The sequence below is a fragment of the Epinephelus moara genome, chromosome 13 (assembly GCF_006386435.1).
Source record: "Epinephelus moara isolate mb chromosome 13, YSFRI_EMoa_1.0, whole genome shotgun sequence".
Taxonomy (NCBI): Eukaryota; Metazoa; Chordata; class Actinopteri; order Perciformes; family Serranidae; genus Epinephelus; species Epinephelus moara.
This window is the reverse complement of record NC_065518.1, coordinates 28,168,612-28,179,847: the sequence shown is the minus strand read 5'-3', so window position 1 is coordinate 28,179,847 and position 11,236 is coordinate 28,168,612. Positions and strand designations below refer to the sequence as shown.

The window sequence follows — 11,236 nt, the reverse complement described above, 5'->3', positions numbered from 1 at the left end:
TGTACTTTCAATAAAGCAATCGTACTATCAAATTCACAAAAACTCTGTCTGAATACATTGCTCTTCTTAATGGGTTCAGTTGACTATTTAATCTGCAATTTCCTATGACCTGTATCGCAAACACACACCATGTGAAACTGTACGTGGGCAACTGTGCACTCAATGGGTATGGCCTAGTTTGTTATATTTTAGAGATAATGTCAAGAACGACCCTCTCACCTGCCTTCCTACTTTCATATGCAGATTTCAGAGAAGATCGGTGGCATTGAGAAATGCATTTGCAAATCTATTCACCGACTGCTACTTGTGTTAATTAATAGTCGACTTTTGGTAAGTTGGTATTTACATCTAATGTGAGCAGTATCTGAGTACACATGAACCGTACTCAATATCACCTTTTCAAATGGACCTGGGCACAGATCGTCAAACTGAGCTTGGATATGATACACAGTGTTGAAGCTAATCAAACAAACTAGACTTTGGAGTGAAGTGTTCTCAGATCTGGGCCCAGGTCCTTGATGTGAAAGCCTCCTTCATCAAAGCATGTCGTCTTAATATGTCTAGTAGAGGAAGCAGAGTCCTGTTGTCAAGGTTTTCTATGGTATGGTATGCTGAATGTTGGCCTTACCTCCTGAGTGAGGTGAGGTTAGGGACTCCCAAGGGTGCTCTATGAAGATGGCGCCTGACAGTGGAGTGCAGCAGCCTGCCTTGCCTCTGCTCTACGCTGTCCTGGTAGTTCACCATCAGCACCAGCAACAGAAATAACAGCTGGCAGACACAGTGCTATAGAAAACATGCAGAGGATGTTAAACAAAAAGCTCGATTCTTCTGGAGACAAATTTTCACTGAATTTGAAAGTTGTGTTTTATTCTTACCCTCATTAGTGAACGTAGTGCTCGGACTTTGCGGGCCTCCTCTTTAGCCTGCAGCAGCCCGTAGCCACACGGCGGCCGGACCTTCCCGCCATGCTCTCCGAATCCCCTCACCACAGTGGTCTCCTGAACCAGCTGGTCCTCCACCTCTGGATCCACAGGCCTCCACAGTGCCGTGCAGATCAAGGCCTGCACACACACCTGAGCAGGGAAGGCAGAGATTTAGCTGAAAGGAATTATCCACCAAAGATCGAAGAGTTAATTAGATGACCTGTTTGAACTGACCTTGAGAGGTTCCAGCAGCAGAGCAGAGGTTAGAAAAGCAGAGAGAGCTGATACCAGCCACATGAGGACTACTGTTCTGGACAGGAAGCTGCCGTAGAGTCCCACCACGGCCAGGCATGCCCCTAGCAGCACAGCCACCAGGGGGTAAATCACACACAGTGCCCAGGGAGGGAGCAGCCAGCTGGGCTGACCTCGAGCAACGCCTGGGTTTGGGGAATAGAACAACAGATATCTCAAACACTGTTCACACCAGATCACCAGATAAGAATAAAAAGATACTGATTGGTTATTCACTGAGTGTTTCTATCCCATAGTCTAGTACAGCGGTTCCCAAATGGGGGTTACTTATTATGCAGTTGCCAGGGGAACACATGGAAAAGATTGCAGTGTTCATCCAAAAGGGCTGTAAAATGGGGTTGCATGTGACATAAAAGTTGAGAACCACTGGTTTAGTACCTATGCGTGTGGTGGAGGAGGAGCGTGTGGAGTCAGGAGAAGGGGTCGGCAGGAAGGTGCTGGCCACAGAGTCTACAGAAAGCACAGACGGACATTTGTAGAGTCTTGTCCCATACAGGGAGGGACAGGACTGTGGATTGAGCCTGTGGATCTCTGCACCGTACAGAGACTTCTCCACACTCTGCTCTGACCAGCTGCTGCAGGAGGTGCTCCGGCTAAAAGTAAAATAGAATATTACAAGCAACACAGAGCTGCATGAAATTGCTTGCGCATAGTTTACAGATGTGATCCTTACGTGGTTGAGAGCGAGGAGGTGGTTCGAGGGGAATCCCGGCCGCTGTCTGAGTTGCTGTTAGTTATATCTGCTGTGTCCTCTGCTGCTGCTGCTATAGACATCAGCAGATCCTCCTCTGGTGTTGAGCACAAAAAAACACAATCAGACAAGTTAAAGGAATATTTCATCATCCAAATGACCATTTCTGACCATGACCATCAATTACTCACCCCATGTTTTCCTGAATTTAGAGAGAAAACTGATGAATGATCCATGCTGAACGAAGAATCCAAAAACCAAGAAAATTCTTGACGAAGTCTAGTGGTTTGTGTTAAACAACAGGAAAACTTTATCAAAACATCTATTTCCAAACTGTCACATAACTCGTGCAGTGTAATCCAAGTCTCATTTATCAAGTCCTATATTCAATTATTCCCAAACACATTTTTGGAATCTTCATTCAGTTTTCCTCACACGTTCAATGTAACACTGGGTGAGTAAGTGACTTACAAATGATCATTGGGGGGTGCAGTAATCCTTTAACACACTGTATCTATCCATATTTCTAAGGATCCACTCTACTGTTGGACTGTTATTAGTTGTATGCAATGTGGGATTTTGTCTTTTGCATTGCAGTGCTGTAATTTCAGTACATTTTCATCAAACCTACTTCTGCTTCAGGTGATTATTGTGTTTCGATGAAACCATACACTACTCACTGTGACATGACAACATAGAAATTCATGGCTGGGGACAAAAGACTTTCAGATAGCCTACATGTAGGGCTGCACAATTAATCAAATCAAATCGCCATATGACCAAGTGCAATATCCAAATTGCAAGAGCTGCAATTTTTTTTTGATAATGATAAAATGTGTCACAACATCAATTATTGAATGAAGCATAGTGGTGCTACAGAGATGCCCTGGCCTACAAGTTATATCTCAGGCATAAGGGAACATGCTTGTTTGGTACAGAGTGTATTTTTGTCATTGAAAAGAAAACTCAAATGGCTGTTCCCACTAAAATTGCACCTAACACTGCAATTGCAATATCTGTTGAAATAATTTTTGGATATCATGTAGCCCTATCTACATGATTTATAAATTAAGTATTTCTGAGTTAATGCCATCAGTTTCTCACCAGACAGAGTCAGAAGCGTAGTCAGATTGTGCTTATTAGCTTGCACTAAGTTGGTGTTCATGGTGGAGACCATTTTGTCAAGTGAAGCAGGGGACTGATGAGAACTGGAAATGTCTCTTGAAAGGGGATAGGTGCAAAAGGGAGAGGAAAGAGCAGAGGGTGAGTCAGTGGAGGAGGGTGAGGCCAGGCGGAGCTGCATCAGGGCCTTTTTTCTCCTCAGCTGGCGCGTAGGGCCCAGAGTAGGAGAAGCCTTGCAGAGGTTGGGGGCTGGAGTTGTCTTGGTGAGGCCTATAGGTAGATTGAGGAGGCTATCGCAGGATGGCCATGTCCCTATGCCCTCCTCTTGATATGGTCTGTCTGTCCTGGGCGCCAAGCCAGACGCAGCCCAAAAGTCCAGAATACTGGAGTCAAACGCTTTGCTGTCCAGTAACTGCAGAAACCAGAGGAACATTTAGCAATTAAGAAGAATAGTAATTAATGGTTTGTGTGCGTGCATGTGTATGTGTATGTATGTGTGTGCTCACAGATGAGGGACTGTCCCGGACTGGTCCGGAGGAGTCTGGGAGAGACAGGAAGGAAGGGCCAGAGAACTCAGATTGGCCGAGGTAGACGTCCATCTCCACAGAGTGACAAACAGGAGAGGGAGGAACTGACATGTCCACGGTTACCTGGGTTACACACACAAACACACACACACACACACACACACAGGTAAACTGCTGCCTGAACATTTCTGAGTGTACATTTGCACAAAGGTGGAAACTCTCATTGTTATTGTTTCCACATTGAGATTAGACTGTTCGGCAAATAAAGCTTGGAGGCACATCTAACAAATCACTGTAATGACCTCTAATCAGCAGCACACTGGAGGCACGCGTAAGAGCAGACAAGAACAAACCCTCTTAAAACTCCATCTGCACACCCTTTCAAAGGAATATTTCAAATCCCAAAATGACCATCTACATATCAATTACACACTCCATGTTATGGTAAATTCATGAAGAAAACTTCAATTCTCGTGCAGGCCTCAATGGTGAACAAAGAATTCAAAAATTGAGAATTGAAAATTGAGGTCCACTTTAACAACATCAAAATCATATCAAAACATCTGTTTACAAAGTCCCACACAACTTGTGCAGTATCATCCAAGTCTCATTTATCTAGTCGTGTGCTCAGTACTTCCCACACCGCAAGACCTTTCCAACAGGAATTTGAACATAAAGTGAAACTCATCTATGCTCTCTCACAGTCAGACTACACTGACAAAAACAGTAATTTTACCTCACTGAACATGGAAGCTGCTGGTCTAACACTGCCTTGATCAGTTAGTTTGATTGTGTTATTGTGTTACTTTGCTGAATCAAAACTAAGCCAAAGTCACACAATAAGACAAGCAAACTGATGGGTCGAGGCAGTGGTAGACCAGAAGCTCCTGTGTTCGGCGAGGTAAAATTACTGTTTTTGTCAATGAAGTCTGGCTTTGAAGAGAGCATAGATTACATCTTACTCTCCATACACTTTCACGTCAGAAATGGCTTTCTGTGGGAAGTACTGAGGATACAACTAGATAAATGAGACTTGGATTATACTGCACAAGTTATGTCAGACTTTGTAAAAGAATGTTTCATATAGTTTTGCTGTTGTTAAACACGGACCCTTATGACTTTAATTCATCGAGAATTTTCTCCATTTTTAGATTCTTCATTCACCATAGAGGCATGTAAGAAAAACAAACTCTTCTTCACATGTCAACATAACATGGGCTGAGTAACTAATATACAAGCAGTCATTTGGAGGTGAAGTATTCCTTTAAATAATACATCAACATGTCAGCATGTCATATGAAACTGATTTGAGTTATATGGGGACAGGGTTTCTGTCAGCAGTATAATGAAAATAAAGTAGCTTCAAGTTGTTTTAAGTTACCTGACTGCGGGCTTTTCTGAAGAGGAAACAAAGTAAACACTGGAGAGGAAACACCAGTAACGCAACAGTCATTCCTACGGCAACCGCCTCCACGTTAACCAGCAGCTGCGCTGAGATTGGTCCACTTGTGGCAAAGACACACAAATCAATTTAATCCTGTCAACTCTTCAGAACTCTGACAGACTGGTTTATATCTGGAAAATCTCAAATTTAATACGATGAAATGACTGAAACAATAACAAAAAGAACACAAAATAAAACACCACATTGTATTATCGATATTATATTACCTTAACCAGTATTTCATTTTTAATAAATAAGTAATTAAAAGGAGTGTATCTTTGTTGAAATGTTATTGAATCATTTGGGGAAAAAAACACACACAAAAAAAACACTAAAAAATGCAGTAATTTCACAATTTCTACATTATCTGACTGTTGCTGCAGTATTTTTTTCATTATCATGAAATGATTTGGGCCTATAACCCACCCTACCTGTGCCCCTCTGTGCCAACAGCTCCATACCACAGAGCCCCCAGTGCCAGGTAGAGGTGCAGCATGAGAGCACTGCATGTAACCCTCTGACCCCTGGTGAAACGGCTGTGAGCAGGGCGTTGCCACAGTGACAGCCACAGGTGGTGCTCAACCATCCCAAACGTCAGCTGGGAGGTGAAGACCCGTCGGAACAGAGAAAGTTCCTCTGGACCTGGGGAGTTGTCAGAAAAACACACCTCACAGCTAATTCATTAACAACAAAAAGTGGATGTGCATGAAGTACGCTGACAGTTGAAAGTAAGTGTATGAACTTACATGACGCAAGAACTTCCTTCTCCACTGAGCCGTTCTTGTGATTCTCCACAGAGAGCCAGTCCTCAAGCAGGAAGAAGAACATGTGGTCTGTCTGAGGGTCCCAAACCACCACATGCTGAACGTACCAGGATGGGTCCAGACCTACATTTACATATAAGATACTCATCTACATTTACATCCAGTCAGTCAGATTACTTACAGTATCTCTTGCATGAAACTGCTCACAACAAGGTCTGTGGATTATCTTGGGTAACCAGGTAATGATATCTGGAAAGAGACATTGCTGTTGAGGTTTTTAAATGTATTTTTTTGGTGCTTTGAGCACCACAAGCCGAGTGCCATTAAGTTCCCATATATTGGAGAGAAGGCAGATATCTCTACAGCTGATATCTCCAACAATTGGCAACTCACACCAAAACAATCTAGATTGATGGAGAGCACCACAGGTAAGAGGAAAAATATGTATTTTTGGTTTTACGGTGAACCGCCTCTTTAAATTTTTATCTTTATTTGGAAAAATTAACCAAAGATTTGGGATTGACTCAAAATGTCCTACATTAATTGATTTTATTTGGTATTGATCCCATAGGAGATTATATGGTAAAAAAAAAGAGTTGAAACAAAACCAATTATTTATTTATATATTCCCATGCACCTGTGTTATCATGCCAGATTCGAATTTTCCAAACTTCTCCCAGGTTTTCATCCGTCTCCAGGTGAAACTGGTCCAGACTACCACGCTGAAATGCTCCATCCCTCTGCAGATGGCGAGAGCCACTCTTGTTCACTCCATACAGGCTGATGCCAACATGTGCTGTGGTACCTGATGGGCGCATTAATCATTTCCATCATATATAATTTCATAAATTCAAACATGAAAATGCTTTCATTACTTATATTTTTGTCTTCATTTTTCATTTCTACATGGTATTGACTTGTCCTTGGCTGACCTGCTCCCCGCCTCCAGCCGGTCTTGACCAGCACTCTGTAGTGGTACAGCCCTGGTCTGCCACACAGAGGGACCTGGCTCAGTCTTAAGCTGTCCAAATGGTCCAGTTTATGGGCAATGAGTCCCACCAGCAGGTGAATCAGAACCAGGACAGCACACACGATCCCCACCACCATGTTACGCATGGGACCGCCTGGCTGCACAGATAAGACACAGATGAAGGCAGAGGGGTAAAAGCCTGTTGATGACTATCCTCTCACTAATCCTGACTTTGCATTTGGGGAATTCAGAATATATGCACAAAATAACAGATGTAATTCTTTGTGTTCTCACATACCGGTGGCAACAGAACAACGACCCCAGGGTGAACAAACAAACTGGCCCCAAACATGGTGAGGTGCTGGGTGAGACAGTGTGCTGCATGGAGTGTGCTGCCCTCCAGTGGCTGTAGTCCCTCACTGCTCCAACGCCTCTCCTTCACACTGTAGTACTGGCACAGAGAGCTGAACACACACACTGACACATGGACAGGACCGCCGTCGACCAAAGACGAGGTCAGGTTGACGGAGAGAGGTTTATCTGTCCGGTCCAAACTGTCGAGGAAGAAAATTCAGTCATTCTTCTTTACTCAGCTAAATGAGCAGTCGGACAGAGCACTGAGTTACAGAAAAGAGCGTGACTCACAGTGGAGACAGAAATATGGTTTCCTCTGTGGAGGTGGTCGGAGCAGAGAGGGTGAGAGCCCACTCTCTCACTAGGGAATCCTGGGATGCATTAGTCCCTGGCACCGTAGAACTCACTTCTATCTTGACATGTCCCAGACTCACTGGAGTAGCTCCTAGATATGCATAATGCAGTTTGAAAACAGCCTTCCTAATTTATAATTCATGCATGAACTCACAGATATACAGTAAGGTTAATTAATAATCATGTAGGCGCTGCATGATCGACATTAAAGATAGTTCCCTCTCATTGCTTAACAGATGATTTCAGACATCCTGAAATGTCATGTGTATACCACATCTTCCAAGAAACTGTCACAGCCACTGACATTAAGTCATGAAAATGTATTCATACATGAATGTAAAGTCTGTTGGTTATTACCTTGTTTAAGATGATGTACGGGACTGCACTAAAATATTTTAAACTCAACTGTCAACCTAATTGCCAGAAGAAAATGTTGGAATGTAAGTTTCTGCAAACCACAAATACATTTGTACATTTCATACATGTCATATCAATTATTCTAACATGACATAGTATATGAGTTGACTGTATTATCGGGAGGTGGAGGGGATGGTGGATGGTTTGACAAAGTGAGACACCTGCCAAGCTGCAGACCACTGTTTGAGACCAACAAACAACAAATCCGATTGTGATTTAGAGTCATTGCTGTGTTTGTAGTGGCTTTTTAGGCGCCAAGCGTGAGTGCTTTGTAGCAACCCACTACTGCTTTTCCAGCCATGATAGTGCCATGAAAAGAGGCTGTTTTTTAACAGAAACCTCACTGCGTTTCCTGCTGGCATAGCAGCACAAACAGCAACTGTTTTTTTACAGCAACATTGCTGTGTTTCCTGCCTGGATAGTGCCAAGTAAAGCAGTTGTTATTTACAGAAACTTCACTGCATTTCCTGCCGGGATAATGCCATGAAAAGTGGTTGTTTTTTATTGAAGCATCACTGCTTTTCTAGCCAGGATAGTGCCAAGAAAAACAGTCGTTATTTACAGAAACATTGTTGTGTTTCCTGCTGGGAACAAAAAGGGGTGTTTTTCCTGCTTTTCCTGCCAGGACTGTTTGTGCCCCCAAAACCAGGTGTTTTTTAATCAAAACATGATCCATTCCTAACCATAACCAAGTGTTTTTTGTCTACAAACTGAACCACACGTTAACCACAGCAATGTTGAAATGTAGTTTCAACGTATCTGCCACATAATAATATCCAAATGTATCTGTGGTTTGCAGAAACTTAAAATTGCAACACTGTTTCTGGCGATTTGGTTGGAATTCTTGTTATGTTTATTAAAAAGACAGTTTACAAGCTGATATATTTTTATTCTAAATTGATTCTTAAAATGTATGACATTTACTGCCCTCCAGTGGTAGTAAGTTTCCATTGTGACCAGCTATTTTTTTTTTTAAATAAAACTAAAAGCGACAGTGATCCATTAAAAATAATATATCATATGACAGTATGAAAACTGGTAACTCATGATGATGAGCTACAGGGAACAACACCAGGCTCACCTCACACCTAACTAAGCTTTTTAGTGAGTTTCAGCTTATTGTTTAGCAGTCCAGCCAGCAACTTGACTGTTTTGGTTCACTCTCAACACTCTCATTGCATTGTTTTTGGCTGCATTAGGCAGCTGTTTCAGGGAAAAAGTAAAGAAAAAATAGACTAAACACTAGCTGCGCAGCACCAAACGGCAGACAGACACAGTTACTGACTAGTTGGTGAACATAGCAAAGCATTTAGCATCTTGAAGCGCCAGATATTTTTTAGTTAAGAGAGACCAAAAACAGAGCTAAAAGAATACCGAATAATAGAAATACCCTGACATATGCTAAAATCACAAAAACAAAACAACAACCAAAACAAAAAACAAAACAAAAAAGAAAAACATAGAAATTCTGCTAATAGTAGTTTTGACAAATGAAGCAGCAGCATTCATTGGCCACTCATTGAGTTGTTAAGTCAAATGTGTAGGGAATGGGTGCCTAGTTACACAGCAAGAAGACAACTGAGCAACTTTTGCATTCATTTGAAGCTGCGAATGTTATGTCCAGTATTCACTGTCCTTTGAGCTCTTTTTTTCTTCTCCACCAACTCCTGAAATATCTGGATCTTTGTGAGATGCTTCACTTTATATACCCTCTAATTAGCCGCTAACTTTGTCTGCCTGGTGTTTGGGGCTGGACAGGTAGTGTGCTGTAGGTTATTAAAACATCCTTCTGCTACCACTGGAAACAAGGATGTTGAGAGTGGCAAAACTTAACCAAACCAGTAAAGTTATGGGGCATAAAACCAAACAATGAGATGGAAGACATTATATTGCTATATGGAGCTGAAGGGAACCTCAGATTTTGCTGATAATTGTCTGGGTTTGTCACTATGATTCAATCCTTACACAGTCATTTGATCCCTTGTTAATACAAAAACATTAGTTACTGCAGTTTTTTTTATAGTATAAAAAAGACACAACGGCAGACAGTAATGCCTCAGTTTTCTATATAACCCCCCAAGAACTTAGGCCATGAGCAGTGGTGTGCCCAAATTGTTGAAAAAGGCTCGCTAAAGTGCCCCCTTGGGAGCCAAAACGCACACTAAAGTGCCCTCCTGGGAGCCAAAATGCACGCTAAAGTGCCCTCCTGGGAGCCAAAATGCACGCTAAAGTGCCCTCCTGGGAGCCAAAACGCACGCTAAAGTGTCCTCTTGGGAGCCAAAATGCACGCTAAAGTGCCCTTTTTTTCTTTTCGCCCCTGCCCTTCAAAAAGTCTGTGCACGCCACTGGTCATGAGTTATTACAAAGATGCAATTACAAAGACATTCTACATATGGATTTTAAATAAATACAACTTGGCTTTGTACTCAACAAAGGGGGTCCAGAAGTGCATAGCAAGATAAAAATATAAGCCATTAAGGTCAAATGGTTATTGAAAAGTTTAAAATCTGAAAGAAAAAAAAAACAGAACAGGTCCATAAAAAGAAAGTACTGTACCTGGGTCCAAGCTGAAGTTGAAGACTATATATAAACCTGCGTTTTCATCCAGTCCATCCACAGCTTTGACTGTGAGGTTCAACCGTCCTTCAGTGGGGAGCATCACAGTAAGACATGTCCCATTCCCAGCTTCACCTACCCTCCCATCTCCACCCCCAGTGTCCTGTCCCACAGGGTATTTGTTGGGCAGAGTAACCCGTATGGCCTGTTCAGGGTCTAGATCCTGGATGGGTATGGGTTGGCCCTGAGGCGTGGTGAGCTCCATGGCCACCAGAGCAGTGGAGATTGGAGGGTCGGCTGCAGTTAGCAACGGGTTGGATCCCAACTCTGCATCCATATCAAACAGCAGCTGCACCACCTCAGACTTCTGACTCTTCAGGTGAGCAGTGAGGGAGGTGGGGATATGAAACTGACATGAGCGAGAACTCTTGGATTCGTCAGCTGACTGAGAGGGGACGATCTGGTTTTGGTTGGACTGGTGAGTGCAGAGGAGGTCGGAAGGGTCTCCATGGTAACCAACTGTGTTGACATAATCGGTGGAGAGCGAAAGGGGCACCTCTCCATGAACACGTGAATGCATCAGAGAGTGCATTAGGGCCCTTGCGTGACCCAGCGCTGACAGGGCGATTGCGGAAGCTGACTGCAGAGTGCTTGAGTAGACTGGGTGAGAACTGGAGGCAGACTCAGATACAGCTGCCAGGGTGCTACCTAAAAACACAGAGAATATCGAATATTCATCCATTTGATAAAGTTCACCATCAGCACATGACTGTTTCACACAGGAGATGGTGGTTGATCAGCA

The 11,236-nt window shown here is 43.0% G+C and overlaps 1 protein-coding gene across 3 annotated transcripts in view; it reads right to left on the bottom strand.

Moving 5' to 3' along the window:
- pkd1b (polycystic kidney disease 1b) overlaps positions 1-11,236 on the bottom strand; it is a 34,968-nt gene that overhangs the window by 9,546 nt on the left and 14,186 nt on the right. For all 3 annotated transcript variants that reach the window (XR_007570906.1, XM_050059544.1, XM_050059545.1), the window contains exons 20-34: positions 10,435-11,142; positions 7,399-7,552; positions 7,052-7,307; positions 6,716-6,911; positions 6,421-6,588; positions 5,766-5,906; positions 5,451-5,661; positions 4,957-5,080; positions 3,555-3,698; positions 3,031-3,460; positions 1,909-2,023; positions 1,614-1,828; positions 1,158-1,360; positions 876-1,073; positions 629-783 (exon numbers count right to left, since the gene is read on the bottom strand). Coding sequence is in view for 2 of the 3 variants with exons in the window: in XM_050059544.1 (XP_049915501.1) it covers positions 629-783; positions 876-1,073; positions 1,158-1,360; positions 1,614-1,828; positions 1,909-2,023; positions 3,031-3,460; positions 3,555-3,698; positions 4,957-5,080; positions 5,451-5,661; positions 5,766-5,906; positions 6,421-6,588; positions 6,716-6,911; positions 7,052-7,307; positions 7,399-7,552; positions 10,435-11,142 (3,418 nt within the window). In the remaining variant the exon portion in view is untranslated. The remainder of the gene's footprint in view (positions 1-628; positions 784-875; positions 1,074-1,157; positions 1,361-1,613; positions 1,829-1,908; positions 2,024-3,030; positions 3,461-3,554; positions 3,699-4,956; positions 5,081-5,450; positions 5,662-5,765; positions 5,907-6,420; positions 6,589-6,715; positions 6,912-7,051; positions 7,308-7,398; positions 7,553-10,434; positions 11,143-11,236) is intronic.